Source organism: Dryobates pubescens, chromosome 3 (genome assembly GCF_014839835.1).
Source record: "Dryobates pubescens isolate bDryPub1 chromosome 3, bDryPub1.pri, whole genome shotgun sequence".
NCBI lineage: Eukaryota > Metazoa > Chordata > Aves > Piciformes > Picidae > Dryobates > Dryobates pubescens.
This window is the reverse complement of record NC_071614.1, coordinates 8,402,550-8,430,012: the sequence shown is the minus strand read 5'-3', so window position 1 is coordinate 8,430,012 and position 27,463 is coordinate 8,402,550. Positions and strand designations below refer to the sequence as shown.

Below are 27,463 nucleotides of genomic sequence, written 5' to 3'. Positions count from 1 at the left end.
GAGGTGTTTAGAAAGACTGGATGAGGCACTTAGTGCCATGGGTTAGTTGATTAGATGGTGTTGGGTGATAGGCTGGACTTGATGATCTCAAAGGTCTTTTCCAACCTGGTTAATTCTGTATTCTCTATTCTCTTTTATTCACTGAATCACAGGATGGCTGAGGTGGGAGGGCACCTCTGGAGCTTGTCTAGTTAGAGTAAATGAAAAGTTTTCTTAGTTAAAATGGAATTTCCTGCATTTCAATTTATCTGTTTCCTCTGTATCCCTGTTTTCTTGTGTCCATTGCATCCTGTGTCAGCCTGTGTCCAGTGTTGCTGCTTCTCACAGCAATGCTTAAACATAAAGAAGAGGGGTATTGGACGTGGCACTTGGTGCCATGGTTTGGTCCTGAGGTCTGTGGTGAGAGGTTGGACTTGATGATCTTTGAGGTCTCTTCCAACCTTGGTGATGCTGTGATTCTGTGAATATGTTAGTCATCATAACACAGCAATGATGGACTTCGCTTACTGGGTGGTAAGGCAGGTAAGAAGGTGAGGTAGGGAAGTTAATAGTTGATGAAAGGACAAAGGTTTTGCTTTATGATCTTTACTGCCTTAAATACCAAGTTGATCTCAAATTCTCTCCATGCCACTCCTGTCAGGGTAACAACATGGGCTGGTTTTCTGTGCCTGCTCTCCTAACTTGGCTTCTTCTGCAGGTGGTCTGGAGTCAGGTAAGAAAACAAAGCCTTTGTCTTCTTTAGATAATAGGGGAAGAAATGCAGCTAAAGATGAGGTTGAGAGGAAAAGATTTCAGTATGTTTACTTTTGCAGTTGGCATCTGCATGAAGGAGAGGGAAAGATTTCTGTTTCCTTGGGGTGCTGCTAATTTTAGCAGGCTTGGGTATGGATGGGGAGAGCTTTTCTTGCATTCCCCATCTGAGCAAAATGTCCAGTAGCATTCAAAGTACCATTACCAGAAGAGCAGGTTTGGGTTTAGAACCAAGATAAGTATTACAATTAGTTTTGCTACTCCATATTTAAATGGAAGTATGGGGGTTGGTTGGTTTGTTTATTCATGGTTTTGATATTGAAATCGATAACCTCTTAGCCACTGGATGTGTTTGGGAAGCAGAGAGGGACCTGGCGGTGCTGATTGATGGTAGGCTGAACATGAGCCTGCAGTGTGCCCAGGTGGCCAAGAGGGTCAATAGCAGCGTGGCCTGGATCAGGAACAGTATGGCCAGCAGGAGCAGGGAGGTAATTTTGCCCCTGTACCCTGCACTGGTCAGGCCACACCCTGAGTCCTGTGTCCAGTTCTGGGCCTCTCAGTTTAGGAAAGATGTTGAGTTGCTGGAAAGTGTCCAGAGAAGGGCAACAAAGCTGGGGAGGGGTTTGGAGCACAGCCCTGTGAGGAGAGGCTGAGGGAGCTGGGGTTGCTTAGCCTGAAGAAGAGAAGGCTCAGAGGAGACCTTCTTGCTCTCTACATCTACCTGAAGTGAGGTTGTAGCCAGGAGGGGGTTGGTCTCTTCTCCCAGGCAACCAGCACCAGAACAAGAGGACACAATCTCAAGCTGTGCCAGGGGAGGTTTAGACTGGATGTTAGGAAGAAATTCTTCATAGAGAGGGTTGATTGGCCATTGGAATGGGCTGCCTGGGGAGGTAGTGGAGTCACCATCACTGGAGGTGTGTAAGAAGAGACTGGATGGTGTGCTTAGTGCCATGGCTTAGTTGATTAGATGGTGTTGCATGATAGGTTGGACATGATGATCTTGAAGGTCTCTTGCAACCTGGTTTGGTTTGGTCTGGTCTATTCTGTTCTGTTCTGTTCTGTTCTATTCTATTCTATTCTGTTCTGTTCTGTTCTGTTCTCTGTTCCTTCAATCCAGCTGAACTATTTAAACCAAGAGGTTTCAGTTGAGATTTTGTATTTTGTGTCTTTTTGTAGTGAAGTCTGGCATTTTGTGATGGTTTATTGTAGAGGGCAGGAATTTTACTGATACACAATAAATATGTTTTGAAGGGAAAAAATCCCCAATAGGTTGTTGAAAGTTCATTTCAGCTGTTCACAGCTTCAGGGCAATCTAAGAGTAAGTTATTACCTACTGTGACATTACTGCAGGGGAATAACATTGTCTGTTTTAAGGAATGCAACCAAACTGTCTGGTTCTATGGGTCCAGCTCTAATATCTCACTGTGGCAGTCTTATCCTCTTGCTCACCACTGACACACACTCAATGCATCCTCCTAAGCCAAGAGCTCAACCTCACATTTTCAACTTTCCCCTAGTTCTCCAGTGTCCCCTGGTTACCTCAATCCCTCCCTTGTATTTCCACTGCCTGTCATAACTACCTGTTCCTCTATTCCCAGCTATTTGGAAACTCAACTCTCAGCCTTGTTTAGGTTCCTCTAAATGATGCAGGCTGCTACTAATATCTACAAGCTATCACACATCAAATTGACATGCAATAACCAGCTCCTCTGTGAGAGTGACTTCTGATCACCAGGGCTAATTATTCCATTCCCATGTGTCTCACTGCCAAGAAGAGTTGCTTTCCTATTTCTGGATGCCAGCACTGAGAGTTATTTATAGCCTGGAGAAAACACTGATAAGTTAGGCTGTCTTATCTAAACTGGTTGGCTCTGCTCCACCTGAAAGTCCATGGTGAGGCAGGGAAATTTTCATCTGGTGCTTTATCACATCTTTGAATAGGTATCCAAGACAGGTGAGGTAGACCACCTTCTAGAGATGTCAGGGCATCATGGTGGTGCCATACCTATTTTAGGGACAGATGAATTAGGTATGCAATTTACTCATTTGTTTCTCCACTGCTTACTGAATGAGTCTACTTAGCTTTTATGTGACTAAAACAGGTGAGATGTTTCTCACCTATTCAAGGCACATTTGAATTGATTGCCAGTTGAATGTGCTCATAAGCCATGGTTTGGTCAGCCTTTAACTCAATCCACATAAACCACGTTGTTTGCCAAAGTTAGGGGCTAATGTTATTAACTGTTCAGAATTATGTGTGTGTGTGTTGATACAGGTTGTAGCCAGGTGGGGGTTGGTCTCTTCTCCTAGGCAACCAGCACCCGAACAAGAGGACACAGTCTCAAGCTGCACCAGGGGAGGTTTAGGCTGGAGGTTAGGAAGAAGTTCTTCATAGAAAGAGTGATTGCCCATTGGAATGTGCTGCCCAGGGAGGTGGTGGAGTCACTATCACTGGAGGTGTTTAAGAAGAGACTGGATGGGGCGCTTGGTGCCATGGTTTAATTGATTACATAGTGTTGGATGGTAGGTTGGACTTGATGATCTCAAAGGTCCTTTCCAACCTGGTTAATTCAATTCAATTCAATTCTATTCTATTCTATTCTATTCTATTCTATTCTATTCTAGTAGCATTGGTTAGACTAAATTAAATCCCTTTTTGGTACACCCCAGGTAATATAACCACCTTCTGTATGTGCTTCTGAATTGTGGAACTGTTGCTAATTTACAGAACTTTCAGAGACTCAGAAATGCAGCACATAGCTCTCAGCTCTCAGGCTGGGATTGAGGTGAAAGCTGTGGCTACTCAAGCAAGTAATACTCATCCACAGAGATACTCCTTTTGCCACATATTGTTATGATTCACAGGATTGAAGACCTAGTTTTGTTGAGAGGAATGCGTAAAAGAGTGATTCCTTCAGCATAAAGCATTCAGTGACATCATTCAGACACTGAGGACCAGCCTGGACTTCAGTCAATTGCTGACTTTGCTGTTCAGTTGTGGACTCACGTTTTGGTTTACACACTGGACTTAGCCACATTGATTTCAGTTTGTGAGCTTTTGCTGCTGATAGGGGAGCTTTCCCATAAGCTAACCAGTTTGTACCTTTAGCACAGTTCTGCTTTCTGATTAGTCAATAGAGGCGTGTTGTAGCTTGTAATCATTGGAACTGTAGAAGGATTTTATTCTCCATTAATGGTTAGAAGAGGATTCAACACATACAGGTGTGATTCCTCTCTGCCAACCACAGTCTTTAACAGAAAAGGTGGTAACATGATTTTAATTTCTGAACACTGCAAGCTTTGCTTGGAATGGTTTTTTTCCCCCTCCTCATTAAAAACTGTGTGAGAGTGGGAATGAAGTAAGCCAAACATTGCTGCACACTGCCCATGTACTTTCAGCTTGTTTTACAAGCTGCACGTTCATTTTGATATTTGGACATGTGGACTGGATAGTGATAGTGAAATGCAATGAGAGGCTATAAAACTTGAGATTGTAAGAGGAATCTGATGGATGGTTTGGATAGGATAATTTGGTTTATTAAACTGTATCTATATACACTTATATGATTGTTCTTCTCTTCTCTTCTCTTCTCTTCTCTTCTCTTCTCTTCTCTTCTCTTCTCTTCTCTTCTCTTCTCTTCTCTTCTCTTCTCTTCTCTTCTCTTCTCGTCTCTTCTCTTCTCTTCTCTTCTCTTCTCTTCTCTTCTCTTCTCTTCTCGTCTCTTCTCTTCTCTTCTCTTCTCTTCTCTTCTCTTCACTTTTCTTTTTTTCCCTTCCCCTCCCTTCCCCTCCCTTCCCCTCCCTTCCCCTCCCTTCCCCTCCCTTCCCCTCCCTTCCCCTCCCTTCCCCTCCCTTCCCCTCCCTTCCCCTCCCTTCCCCTCCCTTCCCCTCCCTTCCCCTCCCTTCTCCTCCCTTCCCCTCCCTCTTTTCTTTGCATTTTTTTTCTCATCTCTATTTCTCATGCATCAGCATAAAACTAAATAGTCCCCAGTTAAATGTGACATCACAATCAATTCTTCAGCATTTCCATCTGCCCGAGTCTGGAAACAGTTTCTCAGTGGACTTGGTCACTTTCCCACAATGACATTGGACTTTTAAGAGTCAGGTATCTTAAAATCTACCAAATCTTGAAATGACCTAAAACCATAAAGTACTGAAACAGGGCTGTTTGGGGGGAAATTGGGTCAGGAAACAGATTCTACTCAATGTTTTTTGTTATGGCACTTCACGGTCAGTATTTTCCCTTTGAACTGGACAAGGACATATGTGGGTGATAGTTTTCATTAAGAAAATGAAGAAGCAGAAGTTGTTGGTTGAAAACATTGCCTATTTGTATAACATTTAGATGTACAAATAATGGTGCCAGCTCATATCAGCTAGCTGTGCATTATCTCTCTTAAATCTATAAATCGGAGCCTCTACTTGGCTGGGCAAAAAATGGTTTTCCCCTCTTAGGCAATCAGAATAAATTACCAAAATCTGACAAAAACTGTGAAGCAGCAGTTGGAATTCATTTTAGTTTAGGAGAATCCAAAAGGATAAAATGGGAGTTCAGGCTTTGGTGTTCACAATAATTTTTTTTTCTGTCATTAGCTAAAGTTTTCAGAAGGCACTCATTTCAGATTGGAAATTAATCTTTCATGAAAAAGCTAAAGTTGGACATTCTGACAATTTCAAAGCTTTCTTCCTGAATCTTTTCCAAATAAAGAAACTTCATTAAAGTTATTTTACCTTCCACACGCTCCCCCCCCCCCCATTTGGTTAGAGTGTTTATATGAATGCCTTTGGATTTTGGGGCCTCAGTTATATGCACCCTCAAAATTGTTCCCTCCTCTGGACCTACTCCATAGATCATAGAATTGTTAGGGTTGGAAGGGATCTTAAAGATCATCTAGTTCCAATCCCCCTGCCATGGGCAGGGACACCTCACACTAGATCAGGTTGCTCACAGCCACATCCAGCCTGGTCTTAAAAACCACCAGGATGAGGCTTCCACCACTTCCCTGGGCAACCTGTTCCAGTGTCTCACCACCCTCATGTGGAAGAACTTCCTGACATCCGATCTGAATCTACTCCAGCAGGTTTATGTCTCATATATCTCATTGTATCTCATTATGATCTATGGGCTTTGTATGTTGCAGAAAGAGCCTTTGAGTTGCTATTATTTAGGTAACTGGAGTCCACCTAAGGCACTGGGCTGAGGTGACCTAGCCTCTGTACCTGGTCCTTCCAAGACTTCATGATGCCAGAACACCTATTCTACTCCCCCATCTTCAGCTTTATGATGGAAAGTTAGGCACAACTTCCACAGGTTGTGTAAGCTCCTCACTTGCACCAATACCTGATTTTACAGAACTCATAGGCTCTTTTCCCCTCTTTGTGAAGGACCACTCAGCACTGCCTGAGCCGTGAAAGCAAAACACTTGTGAGAACAAAACATTTGTGAGAACAGAGGCACTACTGGGAGACATTCTTGGGGAAGTGAGGGGGAGGACTCAAAGCTGACACAGGGGAAAAGAAACCTTTCCAGTCAGATGAGGAGGCAGTGGGTCCAGTCAATGCAATACAAAGCCATGCACTAAGTGCTGTCAGTTGAGCTCGAATCTCGTCTCTAATACTGCTGAGAGAGTAACGTGAGCTGCATTTCATTATCTGCCTTTCTAATAATATCTTGTTTTTTTCTTTCCTCCCCAGCCTGCTCCAGAGACAATTGGTGAGTTCTGTTTAGAGATCTATTTGTATGCACAGGAGGCAGTCAACAAAAGCAGCTGCTCATAACCATCACTAGGACAGACACAGATTTATAATTACTGTTATTGTTATTGCATTAATTTTCACACTTCATAAAGATAACAGCAAGGGCTAATGTCCTGCCTCACTTGTCTCTTTATATTTTCCAGAAATTGATGTAGATGGAGGAATTGATCAAGACATCTTTGACATCAATGAAGGTTTTTAAAAATTCAATTGCTCTTTCAGATTTTTTGGGGGGTGGTTTTCATTACGGTAGCCCCAGATCAATAAAACAGGATCAGAGGATCTTAGGGGTCGGAAGGGACCTCTGGAGATCATCGAGTCCAACCCCCCTGCCAAAGTAGCATCACCTAGGGCAGGTCACACAAGAAGGTATCCAGATGGGTCTTGAATCTCCCCAGAGATCACAGAATCACCGAGGTTGGAAGAGACCTCAAAGACCATCAAGTCCAACCTGTCACCACAGACCTCATGACTAAACCACGGCACCAAGTGCCATGTACAATCCCCTCTTGAACAGCACCAGGGATGGTGACTCCACCACCTCCCTGGGCAGCCCATTCCAACAGCTAACAACTCTCTCTGTGAAGAACTTTCTCCTCACCTTAAGCCTAAACCTCCCCTGGTGCAGCTTGAGACTGTGTCCTCTTGTTCTGGTGCTGCTTGCCTGGGAGAAGAGATCAACCCCCTTCTGGCTACAACCTCCCTTCAGGTAGTTGTAGAGAGCAAGAAGGTCTCCCCTGAGCCTCCTCTTCTCCAGGCTAAACAACCCCTGCTCCCTCAGCCTCTCCTCATAGGGCTGTGCTCAAGGCAACTCACCAGCCTCCATGAGCTCTCTGGGCAGCCTGCTTCAGGGCTGTCATCCTTACTGTAAAGAAGTTTTTCCTCATACTGAAGTGGAACCTCCTGTGTTCCAGTTTGTATCCATTGCCCCTTGTCCTATCACAGGACACCACGGAAAAGAGACTGAAACCTTCTTGGCACCCACCCTTCAGGTCTTTATAATTGAATGTTCCTCTCCTCTTTGTCTTCAGCTTTAGGACTAGACCTTTTTGAGGGAGACATCAAGCTTGATGGGGTGAGTTCAAATATAAAACATCACACCAGAAATGTCCCTCTGACTTATGCAAAGTAAAATGCTGCTGGTATGGAAACGCTCCTGCTTTCACTAACTATAAATGCTGTTTATGTAACAATACACTGACAATGTTTGGGGGTGGATTTCTCCAGAATGTCCTGGGTAATGAAGGAGTTGGGTGCATTTGCAGAAACATTATCCAGAATTAGATTGGTTTAGCCATTAGATCAATATTATTTGCTTCTTGTTTCCCTTAGTGTGGTTTTTGTATTTGAACTTGTAAGAGGTTCAGCACCGCTGACAATCATAGAATAGAATACATAGAATACATAGAATCCAGACAGGTTTATAGAAATCCAGACAGGTTTATAGAAATGATTCTTCATTTCCCTGTATTTATTATGAGCCAATTCAACCTGCAGGCCAGTGCTGCAAAACCTTCACCATGTGGAGCAGGTTCACTAAAACCAAAGAAAGAACATTAAAGCTGTAATACCACTTTTGAATCTGTCCACTATCCCTACCTGAGCAGTTAAGAATAGTAATATTTACATAGCAAGTTAACATCTCAAAAAGACCTAATAGAAACCCCCAAAGTGTCTTGTAGCCCTGAAAGTCAATAGTGTTTTACTCTGCCTTTTGGTGAACTGCTTTGGCCTGAGCATAGCACAGTGGAAGCAAGGACAGCACTTGCTAAGGACACAGGAACAAACCCTTGCAGTATTCAGAAATCACAACATTATTAAGCACTGTATGGTTTTCAGAATTTAGGTGTTAGTATTTCCCATGGGAGCTGAAGCTCTCCTCACACATGCATCAAAATCTCAGGTCAGTTCTATGGAGGAAACGTTGCAGAAGCTGGAGGCACTGGTAGAAGGGAGTGAAGGGGTTTCAAACCCAGACCTTAGACCTCTGAGTGATCTCCCAAAGCTTTTGAGCTCTTTGATCCTTATATGTCTTACATGGACTTGCAGGAGACATGCTTTCCTTTAAGACTGTTGTAGTCCCTGGTCCTGGATCACTTTTTCTTGAGCACTGCATACTTGTTTCGTCTCTCTGGTACAGGAACGGAGCTCCATCATTGGTGACAACTATCGGTGGCCCCACGTTATCCCTTATGTCCTGGAAGATAGCCTGGGTACAGTATCTGCTCTTTACAATGTCTGCATGTTGTGTTGATTGGGATGCTCTCTGCAGGTTGGTAAAGATACCATGGCATCCTTTCTTCTTGTAAGTCTAGAGCATTCCATTTCCCACAGCAGGGTTGGACCTGGGAATGGACAAGCTGGGTGCATCACCTAGGTGTTGGTGCTGGTTCCTCACATCCTTTCTTGGGCGGTTCTTATCCTGTCGTTGTTGTGGCCCAGCATATGGATTTAGTTTTAAAAGCATATGTCTGAGACATGCAACTTCTGAGCAGAAGTAAAAACCAGGGCATTCATGTACTCATCACATTTCATACATAAGTACCAAGGAAAAATTACACCAAAGCAAATCAAGAGGAAGGGACAATGTCACAACAGCCTGATTTATGGGTTTTAGGTCCCTACTCAGGCCTTAATCTAGGAAAGAGGCAGCTTGTTTTGTTCAAAGATTGGCAGACCAAGAGTCACCCTCTTGTCCTATGGAACAATTGTTCCATACAAGTACAAACCTGTGGGCTCAGCACTGCCTTTTCGCTTTGCAGAAATGAATGCCAAGGCACTCATCCTCAAGGCATTTGAACAGTATCGGCTGAAGACCTGCATTGACTTCAAACCTTGGGAAGGGGAGAAGAATTACATCTCTGTGTTCAAGGGAAGTGGGTAAGAGCAGTCACGTAACACAACTGCCATCCTGTTTGGATTCAGGCTACTTTCATGGCCAGCATTCACTCATATATCTGACTATAACTTTGTATTTTGCTTTTTGTTGTGTCTGGTTTCCCATCTTGTTTTCAGCTGGAATTTGTTTCCAAAAGAGATATTGCCTTGGTAGTAATCACCAATTTCTTGCTGATGCTTATTTCTAACTAGAAGAGGAAATCAAGTCATAGGTTCATAGAATGGTTTGGTTTGGAAGGAACCTTAAACATCATCTAGTTCCAACCCCCCTGCACTGGCTGGGGTACCTTCCACTAGAGCAGGTTGCTCAAGGCCTCATCCACCGTAGCTTGAACACCTCCAGGGAGGAGGCAAAGTCTTTTAAGAGGTAATTTTTCTGGTGGTAAAAGGCACCAGAAACAAACCAGTTATTTTCTTGACTGACCTTTGGATATGTGAAGCATCACTTGCAAATGGTCAGTATTAGATAACCTTAGTTTAAATAAAACCCCAAATTATATTTCTTAATGCGGGACAATGGCTATGTTTGACTGTAACAAATCATAGAATCACAGAATCAACAAGGTTGGAAAAGACCTCAAAGATCATCAAGTCCAACCTGTCACCCATGACTACTCATGACTACTAAACCATTTCACCAAGTGCCACATCCAATCCCTTCTTGAACTCCTCCAGGGATGGTGACTCCACCACCTCCCTGGGCAGCACATTCCAATGGCTAATAACTCTTTCTGGGAAGAACTTTCTCCTCACCTCCAGCCTAAACTTCCCCTGGCACAGCTTGAGACTGTGTCCTCTTGTTCTGGTGCTGCTTGCCTGGGAGAAGAGACCAACCCCCTCCTGGCTACAACCTCCTTGCAGGTAGTTGTAGACAGCAGTAAGGGCTCCCCTGCACCTTCTCTTCTCCAGGCTAAACAACCCCAGCTCCCTCAGCCTCTCCTCACAGGGCTCTGCTCCAGACCCCTCCCCAGCCTCGTTGCCCTTCTCTGGACACGTTCAAGAGTCTCAATGTCCTTCTTAAATTGAGTGGCCCAGAACTGGACATAGGACTCAAGGTGTGGCCTGACCAGTACTGAGTACAGGGGCACAATGACTTCCCTGCTCCTGCTGGCCACACTCTTCTTGATGCCTGGATGCCATTGGCCTTCTTGACCCCCTGGGCACACTGCTGGCTCATGTTCAGCTGGCTGGAATGGAATTTGCATCTGGGCAATGTCACATCAGCATATTTTTTTAAATGCTGCACAACACTGAAATATCTTACAGAGGTTTAACCCCTCTTGATGACTAGTTGTGCTTATTCCACCTTACATTTTGCAACATAAGACTCCAATAGAGAAGTCAAAACTGCCTCAGCTGCTTCCCTTTCTAAGACAGCCTTTGTCAAAACAGTGCAGCAAGAACAAGTACATTTTCCACACTACACTGAGCCATTTCTCTTTCAGAAAAGGAGCTCAGGGAAAGCTTTGATAGCCTGGTGAGGAAATTTACTTTCAGAAAATCATTTCCTGATATGAGAATGCATTCATAAGTGGGAAAAGATTTTCTGACAATGAAAATGGTTCCCTTTCCCTCCAGGCTTGTTCTGAGATATTTGCAGCAGATAATTATTTTGAAATCTCTTTGGTCTCTGGCTCTTTTTAGTCTCAACTCTTCATGCTGTACATGTGACACTGACCCTCATCCCTAAAAGATGTCTAAATGGAGGCTTAGGGAGCACAGTATTTTCCTGTGCTGAAGACTCATCTTTTGGAGCCAAATGGAAAACTCATGTAGCTAAATTTTTTCAGTCCTTCATCACATAAAGTATGCAATGAATTTGCTGATAATTGTGCCTGGAAAAGAACCACAGTCTTTAGCCTATGGCAAGTAAGAGGCCTCTGCACCACGTTTCATTTCTATGTCCATTAAAAAGACATGTCACATGATGAAGAAGGCAAGTCCCTCTAGCTGGATGCTGAGTCTCACCCTCACTGCCTGGTGTGTTGCTGTGCACTATGCAGCAGATGTGGCTCTGAAACTGCTGCTTTGGTATGAGGTGGATCCAGAACTGTGGTCCTTGGGTGGTTCTAGCTACGTGAGGGTTGGTCTCTTCTCCCAGGCAACCAGCACCAGAACAAGAGGACACAGTCTCAAGCTGCACCAGGGGAGCTTTAGACTGGATGTTAGGAAGAAGTCCTTCATAGAAAGAGAGATTTGTCATTGGAATGTGCTGCCCAGAGAGGTGGAGGAGTCACCATCACTGGAGGTGTTTAAGAAGAGGCTGGATGGAGTGCTTGGTTGATTAGATGGTGTTGGGTTATAGGTTGGACTTGATGATCTCGAGGGTCTTTTCCAACCTGGCTACCTGGTTAATTCTGTATGCTGTAAATGTCCTGACTTCTGCAGAACACACAGACCCACAAAAAGGAGCTGCACAATCAATATGGGGACACGATCAGCAGAAGCCTGTGAAATTATGGATGCCACATGTGCGTCTTCCTAGGTCTGATGCTGTGATTTGGATGAGTAATCAATAGCCAAGGCCTGTGCTCTTCTGTGGAAAGAGAAATGCTGGGAATAAGTTGCACTAATAAGTGTGTGGTGTGCTTGTGGTTTTACATTTCTGGGGTGACAGGACTGCGAATTCTACAGCATATTTTGTGCCTGATTAATTTTATGGACCTCACTGGGCAAGTGTTGATTTGCTTGCTGCGTAAAACATCCATTTAAATGAAACTCTCTGTGCTTGCTACTTTTGGGACATGGGGTGCCATTTTATTGGCTTGTGCAGATAGTTCTCTGAAGTTTTTTATCCTGCAGTAAAAACTTCCAGCACAACTGCAGTTTTGCTCTTTCTCATGAGCGTGTGTCAGCAGCAAGTGCTCCACTGCAGCAGCTCACAGAGGGCTGGGAAGAAAGGAGCTTTTGCAAAGCACTGTTAGATGCACCACCTTTACAAAGGCAAAAGCAGCTGTGTAGGGCCAAACCCTGCCTGACAGCCACAGCCCCTCACCAAGCAAAAGGCCAAAACAGTAAAGAGAGCAGCAGCTGCAGTGGGAGAGGTGAGGACGTGCACGAACCTGGTTCCTCACCATCAGGACAGGCTCAAGGTGTGCTCACAGTCACGTACTGTGCTCCAGCTAAAAACTGCTAATCTGCAGTAACTTAATTGCACTACATTATGTGTCCATAGTCTTTGATGTTTCCTGGAGTACCAAGGAATTCCTCATCAGCTTTCATCTGTCACAGCTCAGCATTTTTTGTGTTAAAGAAAACCCATCGAAACCAGCAGAGCCCGAGCTGGGGAGGTGTTTCTTTATCAAAACAGGGCTACATGTGAGAGGAAAGGATCTGGTAAGGAACAGATCAATGAAGAAGCTCTGTCTGGAGCAAAATGTAACCTCAACACTCAAGCTAAAAATGTAGCTGCTGAACAGACTGATTTTGGGGCTGGCATGGCATGGGGACGCTGTGTCTCAGAGAGTCCTCTCTTGTGTTTCAATGCTAGATGCTGGTCCTTAGTGGGAAACCACCAACAGGGGCTACAGCAGCTCTCCATTGGAGCCAACTGTGACAGGATTGGGACAATCCAGCATGAGTTCCTTCATGCCCTGGGATTCTGGCATGAGCAGTCACGATCTGACCGGGATGACTATGTGTCCATCGTCTGGGACAGGATTCAGACTGGTCAGTCTCTCCCATGCCTTTCTTTTCAGGCTCTGGTGTTAGTGGGTTTAGCTGTGGAACATCCCTTCCAGCCACCCTTCAATGGTCACACTGTTCTCTTACCTGGACTTACTTTTCAAAGCAAGTGTATAAATAAATTTTAGATATAAAAATGATAGATAAATGAGTAAATAAAGACAAGAAAAAATCTGGGGTAGAAAGCCTTGTTTGTCATTGCTGTGGTTTTTCCCCTCATGCCACAGCAGTGCCCACAACCCTAACTAGAGGTCTGAGTTGTGTTGTGCAGCAGAAAAGCAGAAGTGAATAACTGAGTTTGGTTAAATGAATACTCTGCTACCAGCAGTGTTACTCTGGGGCTCGTGGCAAAAGAAAAGTAATTGGAAAAACCCCAAATGCCACACTGAGCAAAGCAGTGTGAGTGAAGCCAGTAGAAAATCTCCAGTGAAAACTCTGGTTGGCCTCTTTGTCCCTGGCCACTACACCTGGCTTGGGCAGCAGAGCTGAGACAGCAGAGTGTCTGCAGACAAGAGAGACCCCTTTCAGCATCTGCATCACACAAGTGGTTACTTCAGTGATGCCCCTTCTGAATGTGAGTGTATCTGGTGTATTTGGCAGATGCCTGAGAGCTGGCACTGGGTTCCTTGGGATCTGCTCAGTCTCTGCCTCTTCAGCTTGCCTTCATCCTCTGTGACTTTCATGCAATTCAGATACAAAGTTGTATACACAGAATTGGTGCTGTCCTAACAGGTACTCACAGAAGACTGAAAACAATAGATAATGATTAAATATAATGCATTCTTATTTAATCATGATCAATAGTCTGGTGCATATGCAAGTGTATTGTACAGACAGTTACTTAGACTGTGTTATTTGATTTCCATTGTACTTTGCTGACTCTTTAATGTTGCTTGTTTGAAACTGCTGCAGCTTTTTTACCCTGACCAGAATACAGTTGCTAATGTTACCTTCCTTGGGTAGTTAGGAATATAGCTTTTAGGAGTATTTGTTTTGCTCACACTCCAGAAAATATCTGCAAAGGTAAGTTCTGAAAGATTATCTGATGACAACTTGTTTATTGTGAGCTAAAACGACCAGCAACTGAACAGCAGAGAAGACAGATTAGAAACAGAGAAGCATTACAGTTGCAAATTGCATTAATCTGAGCACTGAAACAGTATCTTCACTTTTGGGGATACTCCACAAGCCCATCAAATTTCACAGGTAGTTTCAGGGGGGAAAGCTTTCTGGTAAGGGAGGAGGGGGACAGCCTCTTCTCCTTGATGACTGACCACAGGACTAGAGGAAATGGTTACAAGCTGCACCAGGGGAGGTTCACAATGGATATTAGGAGATATTTCTTCACTGAGGGGGTTCTCAGGCATTAGAAATCAGTCCATGACAAATGGTCTGCCCAGGGCAGTGGTGGAGTCACCATCCCTAGGGGTGTTCAAGCGCCATGTGGACCTGGTGCTTAGGGACATGGTTTGGTGCTGACCCTTCAGTGCTGGGCTGAAGTTTGGACTGGATGATCTGTGAGGTGTCTTCCAACCAGACATATTCTGTGGTAGCAGAAATTGTCCTACATCCAGCAGAAATCATCATGCTATGTTCCAGTGGCTAAAAGAGGAAAGTAAATAACTCTAGGCAAGAAATAAAATAGTTTCAGGCTACAAAAAAATAATCCTTGAGGAGGTGATGGATTCCTTGGCACTCTAAGTGTGAAGATCAAAACTTGTTCCTCTTGGGCAGCAAGCAGTCTTCCTTTTTATTTCTTCCCCATTCAGGTAAAGAACACAATTTTGCAAAATACAATGACTCAACCTCAGACTTCCTGAACGTTCCCTATGACTACACTTCTGTGATGCACTACAGCCAAAACGCATTCAAGAACGGAACTGAGCCCACCATTGTCACCAACATACCAGACTTCATGGATGTCATAGGACAGAGGATGGATTTCAGTGATTATGATCTCCAGAAGCTGAACAGGCTGTACAACTGCAGTAAGTGTCTCCATTTCTTTTAATATTTGAGTGGTTTTGTTGCTTCTGGCATTTGAAATCAAGGAGGGCGATGCATGCACGCTGAACTCACCCAGGCACAAGTGAAAGAGCTGCTAACGTTATCTGGAGAAGTGAATTGGGTTAAACCCACCCAAAATAATGGTGGAGCTAGAAATATCACAGCCCTCCTGCAGAAACACTGCTGTGCAGCAGTTTTGTGTGCAATTTTATCTGACCTTTAGTTGAAAAACAGCCTCACTCAGCAGCTGAGTTTTGTTCATCCCTTGGGTGGTTGTTTAAAACCTGCACTTCTGTTCCCATTAATTCCATCCTGAAATTTTCTATGTGATGAGATATTCACTGCTCCCAAATGTTGGGGATTTTTTTTTCCATTCCAGTTCAGCACTTTGGAAAACAAAGTTTGCTTATAGCAGTGAAAATAAGCACTCCAGCTGATACACTGGTGAACTTCTACCAGAATCTCTGGCCATGCTTGGACTGGCCCAGTAAGGCAGAGGAATGAATGGGAAGGCTCAGGCCCTTTTGGCTATGTGAAGGTTGGTGGGTTGGGGTTGGTGGTAGTGTTCCTTTTATAAATTTAAGCTGTATCTAAAGGGTGGAGGTAAAAGAGTGAAGCTGGGCTCTTTTCAGCAGTGCCCAGTGATAGGATAAGGGGCAACAGGCACAAATCAGAACCCAGAATGTCTCACTTGAACATCAGGGGAAAATTTACAATGAGGGTGATGGATCACTGGAGCAGGCTGCCCAGAGAACTTGTTGAGTCTCCTTCTCTGGAGACGTTCCAAACCAACCTGGACATGTACCCGTGCAACCTGCTCTAGGTGACCGTGTTTTAGCAGGGTGGTTGGACTAGATGATCTCCAGAGGTCCCTTTCAACTCCAACCATTCTGTGATTCTGTGATAAGAAGCTGACATGCTCCTGTGCTTACTAACTGCCCAGAGTGGTCCTGAGGACATCTTATTAATGTCAGTGTTAATGGTCAGCTGCTTTGAATTCCTGAACATTATACTGTGCATGTTAATGCTATCAAAACCACTGATTGCTGGGGTCAGAGTGGCTGGAGAGTAGACAAGCAGAAAGGGACCTTGGGGATCCTGGTTGATAGTAGGCTGAATGTGAGCCAGCAGTGTGCCCAAGTGGCCAAGAAGGCCAATGGCATCCTGGCCTGTATCAGGAATAGTGTGGCCAGCAGGAGCAGGGAGGTCATTCTGCCCTGTGCTCAGCACTGGTTAAGCCACACCTTGAGTACTGTGTCCAGTTCTGGGCCCCTCAATTTAAGAAGGACATTGAGATACTTGAATGTGTCCAGAGAAGGGGAACAAGGCTGGGGAGAGGCCTCGAGCACAAGTCCTATGAGGAGAGGCTGAGGGAGCTGGGGTTGTTTAGCCTGGAGAAGAGGAGGCTCAGGGGAGACCTTATTGCTCTCTACAACTACCTGAAGCAAGTTGTAGCCAGGTGGGGGTTGGTCTCTTCTCCCAGGCAAGCAGCACCAGGACAAGAGGACACAGTCTCAAGCTGCACCAGGGGAGGTTTAGGCTGGAGGTTAGGAAGAAGTTCTTCTCAGAAAGAGAGATTGGCCATTGGAATGTGCTGCTCAGGGAGGTGGTGGAGTCACCATCACTGGAGGTGTTTAGGAAGCGACTGGATGGGGTGCTTGGTGCCATGGTTTAGTTGATTAGATGGTGTTGGGTGATAGGTTGGACTTGATAATCTCAAAGGTCTTTTCCAGCCTGGCTGTTCCATTCTGTTCCGTTCCGTTCCGTTCTTTTGTGCTTGCATTTAGTCTTTCTCTGCTGTTGGCTTTGCAGCCTCAGCAGCCAAATGTGTGTTGTGTAATGGAGATTCAAAACTTGGTGGATCTTTATTTTTATTTTTCTGCTGTTCCAGCCTCCTCCCTCAGTTTCATGGACACATGCAGTTTTGAACTTGAAAATGTGTGTGGCATGATTCAAAGTTCAGATGATAACAGTGACTGGCAGCGTTTGTCTCGGGTTCCCGCTGGGCCAACTGCTGATCACACTAATATGGGGGAATGTGAAGGTATGAGAATAAAACCCTGTCCTTATCTCTCTGGGAGGGATTTTCTGCAGAGGCATGGGAGCTGACTTGGATCTTGGCCTTGTTCTCTGTTTATTTGTTGACAAAAAATTATTTTTTAACCAAGCAACATAAATGTATGTGCTTGGGGACATCATGTGGCCTGTTAGATTTTCTGCTTATCTGAGAAGATTCAGTGTCCTTATCTCTGTGGAGCTGTTTCCTTGTCTAAGTGTCACATCCTGACAGGAGAACTTCATAGAATATTCTAACCTGTGGTTCAGGCACACCAGAAAGGCTGCTAATTTTCTGAATAATTGCTCTGTAAGTCTTTGGAAAGGATTGGGATTTAGGAATGAATGTATGTTATCAGGAGAATAATTAATTGAGAGTGTAGCCAGTTGTTTCTGAGCCTGTCAGAGAAAACGTCATGGGTTCAGGAGCTTAAATCAGTCCTCCAGAGAGAATCAAGTGTGAATTGCTGGCACTGGGTAAAGAGTAAAAGGCAGTGCTTTTGGGTACAAATTGCTAGGGACAGGCAAATGAGGGAAAAAAGTTGCAAGGAGAATGTTTTGGCCTCTGGAGAATGTGAACAGGTCCTTAGTCTGAAGATCTCTAGAGGGTCTGCCATACCCTCACCCTGACTCAACCACATCTTCCTGCTTCTTTACATCACAGCGTTGATACAGCTGCGCCAGGAAAAGCCTTTTATTCTGCTCTCTGCCATTCATTTCTCATTGACTTTTGACAGATTCTGGCTACTTCATGCATTTCAACACCAGTGCCGGAGCAGAGGGGAGCACTGCTCTCCTGGAGAGCCGTATTCTGTATCCCAAAAGGGGCTTCCAGTGCTTGCAGTTCTATTTCTACAACAGCGGTCAGGAAAGCGACCGGCTGTACGTTTGGGTCAGGGAGTACACTTCAGCCCATCCAAATGGCACTTTGAGACTCATTGAAGAGATAAAAGGTAAGGAATAAAATTGCATTTTGTTTTTATCTATACTCAGTATCCTTTCCAAAGTACTGGGGGTGAAATGTTGTGGCAAAGTGACTCACCTCCTAGCGTTAGTCTTTGGCTTCTCTGTGTAATTGATTCTCCTCTCGTGAAATTGCAGTTGATGGATCCTCAGTCAGCTGCTTTCCTGTAACGTGATCAATTACCACAGATTACAAACTCTTGCAGTATCATTACAGTTTCTTCACCAAAATAGCTCAAATTCCATGAGTAGTCATTTCAGATGCTCCTGAATTGCTGGTATCAATAGCAACCAATGAAGCTGGCAATTAGAGTAAATGACAACGAATAAGAAAGGAGTAATAAAAAAATGGGAGGTGTAAGTGCCTTAAAATATCTAACATACCAATTTAGAAAAGGTTAAATAAACTGTAAGGGATTTTTTATTTCTAAAACCAAGGTTTGAAAAGACTTAAGTGAAATACATGGGCCACAGATCATGACTCGAGTTGCAGCTTGAAGAAAATTCAGTTGTCGTGGTTTAGGGAGCCTATGGCCAATAGAATGAGCTGGTGATGGACAAGATCTCTTTAAGCTAGAACTGCCAAATTCACCTCAGGACTAAATCATTTTCTCCAATATTTAACTGTTAGTTGATCTTCCACCGAAAAAGTAACACCTGCAGGATAAATATTTCAACATCTCTGTGCCAGTAGAGCAGAGATGTTCTTACACAGTGCTGGTGCTGGGTCTGTAGACCTGTGCACTGTTTGGCTGTCCTCCTCACTGAGAAATCCTTGCTGCTGCAAGCACTTTGGTCACAACAACCCCATGCAGCGCTACAGGCTGGGGTCAGAGTGGCTGGAGAGCAGCCAGGCAGAAAGGGACCTGGGGGTACTGATTGACAGCTGGCTGAACATGAGCCAGCAGTGTGCCCAGGTGGCCAAGAAGGCCAATGGCATCCTGGCCTGCATCAAGAATAGTGTGGCCAGCAGGAGCAGGGAGGTCATTCTGCCCTGTGCTTAGCACTGGTTAAGCCACACCTTGAGTGCTGTGTCCAGTTCTGGGTCGGTCAATTTAAGAAGGACATTGAGATTCTTGAATGTGTCCAGAGAAGGGCAACGAGGCTGGGAAGAGGCCTCGAGCACAAGTCCTATGAGGAGAGGCTGAGGGAGCTGGGGTTGTTTAGCCTGGAGAAGAGGAGGCTCAGGGGAGACCTTATTGCTGTCTACAACTACCTGAAGGGAGGCTGTAGCCAGGAGGAGGTTGGTCTCTTCTCCCAGGCAACCAGCACCAGAACAAGAGGACACAGTCTCAAGCTGTACCAGGGGAAGTTTAGGCTGGAGGTGAGGAGAAAGTTCTTCACAGAGAGAGTTGTTAGCTGTTGGGATGTGCTGCCCAGGGTGGTGGTGGAGTCACCATCCCTGGAGGCATTCAAGAGGGGATTGGATGTGGCACTTGGTGCCATGGTTCAGTAGTCATGAGGTGTTGGGTGACAGGTTGGACTTGATGATCTTTGAGGTCTTTTCCAACCTTATTGATTCTATGATGCTCTGTTTCTCAGGTTCACCTGCAGATTTCTGGCAGCTCCATCACGTTTCCTTGAACGTCACAAGTAAATTCCGGGTTGTGTTTGAAGGTGTGAAAGGAAGTGGCTTATCAAATGGAGGCCTTTCCATTGATGACATCAACTTGTCTGAAACTCAGTGTCCCCACCATGTCTGGCACATCAGAAATTTCACACATCTCCTCAACACAAGCCCAGCAGGGCAAGAGGGAAGAATATACAGCCCACCTTTTTATTCTAGTCAAGGATATGCTTTTCAGGTCAGCTTGTATGTAAATGGGACTGCTGATAGCCCATTTAATTTGGCAATATATTTGCACTTGATTTCTGGAGCAAATGATGATCATCTGCAATGGCCCTGTGCGTGGCAGCAAGGTACCATGATCCTGCTTGACCAGCATCCTGATATTCGTCAAAGGATGTCAAACCAAAGGAGTATAACAACAGACCCCCAGAAATTAGGTGAGTTAAAATCAGAGGTGCTACTCAGTACATTTAAACATAGCCAAAAGATGAGGAGTCAGATTTTTCTCCTTGTGCAAATTAGTGCAGTTTGTTTAGAATAGAATAGAATAGAATAGAATAGAGCAGGTTGGAAGAGACCTTCGAGATCATCGCATCCAACCCATCAACTAATCCAACCCACCTAATCAACTAAACCATGGCACCAAGCACCCTATCAAGTCTCCTCCTGAACACCTCCAACGATGGTGACTCTACCACCTCCCTGGGCAGCCCATTCCAATGGGCAATTAGCTTCTGGAATGTTTCATTTGTATGCAGCAACGAGAAACTGACCCACAGACAAGAAAAAAACTGGACATACAAGTAGGTTAAACTGGGACATTCGACCTCAGAGTTGATTTGCATAAGAAACAGGTGGATGATCCACTCCTAAAATGTCTTTCCTATGCTCTGTGAAGATTCATTAATGTCTGCTTTATGAGAACTGAAGTTTTACAGAAGGCTTGACAGGCAAAACACTGAATTAGCAAGGCACACAGTTCAGAGCAGATAAAAGAGCAGCTATTAGCCAAATCTCCACCCTCCACATAAAAGGTGCAGCGGTGTCAGCACAAATCTCCACATGGACAAAGTACTGATTCATGTTACATAATCTGTACTCATTCAAGGTGTGAGAAGATAAGGAGCAGTTGTCCACAATAGCTTGGAAAGGAGGCAGCTGAGCAGGAGATGTAGCTCTGAGATATGATAGGAATCTCTATACAAAGAGATATTAAAGAAACACATCCCCCACCCTCCCACCCCCTCCAAATTCATCATTGGATAAAGATTGGACTTAAGGCAAAATATACTTTCTTTACCAGTGCAAGGGTTTTGCCAAAACAAACCCCCCTCAGCACTGCTTTCAAACAATGGAAGCGAAGGAAGAAGGCACCAAAAAAAATCAAATTCACAGTATTAGTTTAAAGATTTTATTATTTAGACTCATTTTTCTATGGCATTGTCTCTATGTGGACAGAACCAAACCAACAACAACAAAACACACCCCAACAAAGAAAACCCCAACCCAGGTAGAACCAGTCTAGAAAGACTGGATTTCCTCCCTGTAAATGAGAGCTGCACCATGCCAAGTGCTCCATAGATGGCTGGTGTTCTCCCTGTGCTCTTTGCTGTTATGGTCACAGGGCTCAGCCCTTCTCCTTCCCTGACCCTGTGGACTTGCAGCCTGTTTGCACTCTGCTCCTTCTCCTTTGTTTGCTCATACATTGCTACTCACCCCAGATTCCCAGGAGAAGCCTTGTAACTGCTTTCTCTAACCAGCAGAGATGCTGAAGCAGGCACTTTCTTCTCCCTCTATCAGATACTTTCATAGACAACCAGGCTCAGCTCTGAGATGCAGAAGAGTTTGATGGAGGAGTCATCAGTGGCCTGTGACCATTCAGATTGTCCCAGTACCCCTTGCTCCACGTCCACATCAGGAGTTGCTCTTTTTAGAGAAGCACTGTGTTAATTCTTTTCACAGTGAAGTTTTGTGCTGCTCATCTTCGTGTGCTGTTCATCCTCTTGCCCACTTCACTTCAAGTATAAACCAACAGGTTTTCAACTGTCTCTCCAATAATGTCCTCTCCAACAGGTTCTTTCTCAACACCTCAGGCTAAACCAAATGCTCGAAGAGCTCCTTTGTCTTCTGCATCTCATCAGTGTGGACTCAAGAAAAAAAATCTGCAAATATTGTAGGCAGGTTCAGCATAGTTCCTATTCCCTGAGTTTCAGATGAGTTGTTGTTTTCTCCTACAACAAAGCTGGGGAGAGACTTTCTAGGATGTTAGGTAATGATGGGACTGGGGGGAATGGAGCAAGACTAGACGTGGGTAGACTCAGAGTGGATGTTAGGAAGAAGTTCTTTCCCATGAGGGTGGGGAGACACTGGCACAGGCTGCCCAGGGAGGCAGTGGAAGCCTCATCCCTGGAGGTTTTTAAGGCCAGGCTGGATGTGGCTGTGAGCAACCTGATCTAAGCGTGAGGGGTCCCTGCCCATGGCAGGGGGTTGGAACTAGGTGATCCTTGAGGTCCCTCCCAACCCTGACAATTCTATGATTCTATATTCATGATATCCACAAGCAACTAAGCAGGAGCAGGCAAAGTGTGTCTTGATTGTTGGGAGAGGCCTCGGAAGTACTTTGCAGCAGAGGTTATCTGAGAAGGAAGGGACACTGTTGAGATGGAAATCCAGAGTGGTCCCATACTCACATTCACTTAATTATTTTTCTTTCCAGATTCCTCATCAAAGTATTTTTGGGGTAGGCCAGATGAAGTGGGATCCACAGCAACTTTCCCCAATGGAACTACTTTCATGAGAGGCCCAGGGAGTGGAACAAGTGCATTTTTAACCCATCAGAGACTTCAAAGGCGTGACTTTATTAAAGAAGACAGTATTTACATTCTTCTAACAATGGAAGGTAGGTAACCACAGTTGCTGTGCTTTGCAATACAATACACACAGAATGTCACAATACTTACTGGATCACTAGAGCTGCAGAACTAATACACATGAAGTACTTTGCACATGAGCAGTGAGGGAGCTACACCTGTATCTAAAATCAAAACCTATGTTTGAATGAATGTATGGAGAGGTACCTGCACTGCACAGTTCCTTTATGTATGGAAAGGAATATAAGACAATGCTAAGGTGGATAAAATAATGCTGATTCTGTGGAAATTACTTAGAGTACTTTGAATAAATTTGTCTGGTTATGAAAGAATCTAGAGGACACTTCCAAAATAAACCATGCTCCTTAAAGGTGAAAAAAAACCCCTACTTGTTTATCCATTATACATGGACAGCCTCTTTGCTCTTTGCAGTTAGAACTTAGCATTAGAATGAGGGGGGGAGTGGTGGGGGGAAATGAAGTAAAGCTCCAATGTTTGTGTTTTTGTTGTGCAGATATATCACATCTACTATCAACTCAGCCAAGTGTTTCACCAACTGTTGTTACAAACACATCCAGTGCCAGCACCAAGCCCACCACCACCACTGAGCCTAGCACTACTACCATCAAGACTGCCACCACTAAGCCTGTCACCACCACCACCACTAAGCCTGCCACCACCACCACCACTAAGCCTGCCACCACCACCACTAAGCCTACCACCACAGCCTTTGTCAAGCCAACTGATAAGCCAGAGGTGGAGGGTCCAGATGTCTGTCCAGAAAACCCTTGTGAAAATGACGGTGTCTGCATTGTTGTAGACAGAGCACCAGTGTGCAGGTGACTGCCTGTATTCACTCTCAGAGGAGAGGATGAGGAATGCAAGCTTCTAGTAGCACACACCTTTGTTCCTAATGAAAGACAAACTATAGCTGATTAGGGCAAATATTTCCAACTGCTCCTGTGAGACTAATCTTGTGATCAGTGTGGGCAACAAAGCTCCTAACCTCAGCATTGGACCAGCATAAAATCATTAAGGTTGGAAAAGCCCTCTAAGATCATCAAGTCCAACCATCAGCCCAACACTACTATGTCCCCCAAGCTGTGGTACTCTGCTTGACTTCCCTCTAAGTTGTATTTCAAATGTGTCTATCATTTTCAGTGATCTGTTAGTCCAAAGTTATAAAATGAACTGTGCATCTTCCTGAAAGTCCCTACAGCAAGCTGTAGAAGACTTAAATATAAATGCAGTTGCAACAGAAGAGCATTTCTATCAGGAGAAAAGATGTCTCATTCTTCCCAGGCAGAAAGCAGCACAGACATCATTTCAGAATTTGATTCAGAAATGTCATGCAGTACAAATTACAGCCAGGAGTTACCAAAGTGGAGTTGCTTGCACTTGAAAGCAGCAAGGAAGGCTAAGGACTAAGAAGGTTTTTTGCCTTGCAAGAGAAACAAGTTTTCTTTGATTCTCTGTGGGTGCATTTCTGTAAGCCACCTGGCTGGTGAGGGCTGTTAAAGCTCTCAGATGAGCTCTAATGCTGAAGATAGGAACTTTGTGTGATGCTTTGCCAGGGCAGGTAGGCTGGGGGAGTGCTGGGAGGCACACAGCTAAAGGCCAAGAGGGACAGGAGTCAGGATGACTCATTAAGTGTTATGTCTCCCCATTTAGAAACCTTTTAAAAACCAATCCATGTGCAACCCATCAGAAGCAGGGTAGGAATGAGTAAATGTCAAGAAGCAATTCCAAGAAGAGAGAGTTTTACTGAATATTATAGCTGATGTCAAATGTATGGAAAGACAACATCTATTTTCTGACACCTCTGGATGGTTTGAAGGTCTAGTGCCTATGTGACCTACTTTCTGTCCTCAGGAAGTAGGTGACAGCAGTTGGTCTCAGCTCCAATTTTCTGCTGGGAAAGGAGGGGGGATTGTGATATGTAGCTGTTTAAGCTGGATCACATGTAGCCCCCTGACAATCAGTATCCTCCAGTGCACTGCAAATAGACTCATTTGCAGGGTTGAATGTATAGTTCTGAATAAAGGGCTTAGGCAGGAATGAGAAAAGCAGTAACAGTAGGAACAACCAGGGTTAGCAAGACAGGGGCAGGTGTCCACTCAACAGTACTGCACAGCTATCTTTTTCCCAGTCAGGTAATTGGGACCTTCATATGCTCACTGTACAATGTTTCAGAGCTGATAGTGATGCTGGATAAGGTGAAGGAATCAAATCTTGGAGCTTGTTGTTAGTCCTAATATCAGATGACTGCTAGGACATGAATTAATTTTTTCTTACCTTCTTTGGAGGAGGGCAGAGATAGTTCATTCAAACTCTTTAAAACTGAAACTAAGCCTCTTCTGGCAATGTAAAGGGTGAAGGGAATGTGGTGGGAAACTCTTCAGCAGGATCAGTCTGGAAGTAGGGGATCCCTGCACCTAAGCCTTGGTCCAGCTGCTATCTGGTCAGCAATGCTGTAAGAGTCCAGCCCATGGTCCCCACCTCATCTATCTCATGGGTTCAAATTATTGCACAAGGTGAGCTGAGAGTTAAAAAAGCAATGATTTTGTGAGGAAACAAGTGGATGAAGTTTTCTGGAGGGTGGTAAATGCAGCTGGATTGGCTAAAAATAGCAGTGTAAAGGTTCTGGACCAGTTGCTGTAGGGATCTTATTCAACTCCTTCCTGTAAAGGCTGTTTAAAATTGACTGAATGAAGCAGGCAGAAGGGCTTTGTGTAAAAGCTGAGCATGACAAAAGGCAGAACTGCATCAGAACATGAAGGTAACGTTTGTTCTTTTACTTTCTAGATGTCCAGCAGGTGACAGCTGGTGGTACATGGGTGAAAAGTGTGAAAGGAAAGGCTCAACTCAAGAAAACACTGTAATAGCTGTTTCTTCAACCATAGCTGTGTTTGTTGTAATGCTCATTGTCACTATCACAACTGCAGTGTGCCTTAAGAAGAAATACAGGAAAGAAAAAGGACGTGGGGAGACACTAGCTCTAGAAGAGGTAAGTATTTTGCTTCTTCCAACAAGTATCTCTATACACACAGGTACATGTACATACACACACTGCACACACAGGTACATGTACATACACACACTGCACACACAGCTACATGTACATACACACACTATACACATAGGTACATGTACATACACACACTATACACAGAGGTACATGTACATACATACACTGCACACACAGGTACATGTACATACACACACTGCACACACTACACACACAGGTACATGTACATATACACACTATACACATAGGTACATGTACATACATACACTATACACATAGGTACATGTACATACACACACTATACACAGAGGTACATGTACATACATACACTGCACACACAGGTACATGTACATACACACACTGTACACACAGGTACATGTACATACATACACTATCACACAGGTAGATGTACATACACACACTATCACACAGGTACCTGTACATACACACAATATACACAGAGGTGCATGTACATACACACAGGCACATGTACATACACACACTATACACAGAGGTACATGTATATACACACACTATACATACAGGTACATGTACATACACACACTATACACACAGGTACATGTACATACATACACTATGCACACAGGTACATGTACATACATACACTATGCACACAGGTACATGTACATACACACAATATACACAGAGGCGCATGTACATACACACAGGCACATGTACATACACACACTATACACAGAGGTACATGTATATACACACACTATACATGCAGGTACATGTACATACACACACTGCACACACTACACACACAGATACATGTACATATACACACTACACATACAGGTACATGTACATACACACACTACACACACAGGTACATGTACATATACACACTATACACACAGGTACATGTACATACATACACTATACACATAGGTACATGTACATATACACACTATACACAGAGGTACATATACATACACACACTATACACACAGGTACATGTACATACATACACTATGCACACAGGTACATGTACATACACACAATATACACAGAGGTGCATGTACATAAACACGCTATACACACAGGCACATGTACATACACACACTATACACAGAGGTACATGTATATACACACACTATACACACAGGTACATATACATACACACAGGTCCATGTACATACATTATGCACACATAATGTATAATGTATAATACACATTATGCATAGTGTGTATATATGCACACTATATACAGAGGTACACATACATACTTACACTATACACATGGGTACATGTATATACATACACTGAAAAGTAAAGTAAATCAGTCAGAAGTACATTGAAGTTGTCACATTTTTGAAGTCTGGAGTCTCCAGCTTAGGAATTAAAGAGGTCATTTATCTGAACACCAGAAAGCCACTTCATTCAAACCCTCCTCTCTTCCACCACCGCTACTCCAGAGAAGGAGATTCCACCACCTCTCTGGGCAGCCTGATCCAGTGCACTGTCATTCTCACAGTAAAGAAGTTTCTCCTCATGCTGAGGTGGAACCTCCTGTGTTCCAGCTTGTAACCATTGCTCATTGTCCATACATTAATAAGATAGAATAGAATTAACCAGGTTGGAAGAGATCTTTGTGATCACCAAGTCCAACCTATCATCCAATACTATCTAATCAGCTAAACCAAGATGATCCCCTTTCAGCCTTCTCTCCTCAAGACTAAACTTCCCCAGTTCCCTTCCCTACACCCTTTTAAAATGCAGGTTTATTTCTCCCCCCACCCAGGTTAATAAAACATCCTTCTGAAGACAACGCCAGCAAGCATCAAAGGCACAAGATGAACATCACTGGAGAACCACAACTGGGTCATCATTCTTTCTGTTATTTTTATCTCAAGC

At 44.2% G+C, this 27,463-nt stretch overlaps 1 protein-coding gene across 1 annotated transcript; it reads left to right on the top strand.

The window, feature by feature from the left end:
• Nucleotides 1-649: 649 nt before the first annotated feature.
• Nucleotides 650-27,463, top strand: MEP1B (meprin A subunit beta). Its single transcript, XM_054180199.1, has 15 exons — nt 650-712; nt 6,445-6,463; nt 6,651-6,701; nt 7,539-7,582; nt 8,648-8,720; nt 9,270-9,387; nt 12,896-13,074; nt 14,859-15,077; nt 16,988-17,140; nt 17,889-18,104; nt 19,657-20,121; nt 22,401-22,583; nt 23,069-23,393; nt 25,360-25,561; nt 27,351-27,463. Exons 1-15 carry the CDS (start codon nt 650-652, stop codon nt 27,369-27,371), a joined length of 2,331 nt encoding a protein of 776 aa, XP_054036174.1. The 3' UTR covers nt 27,372-27,463.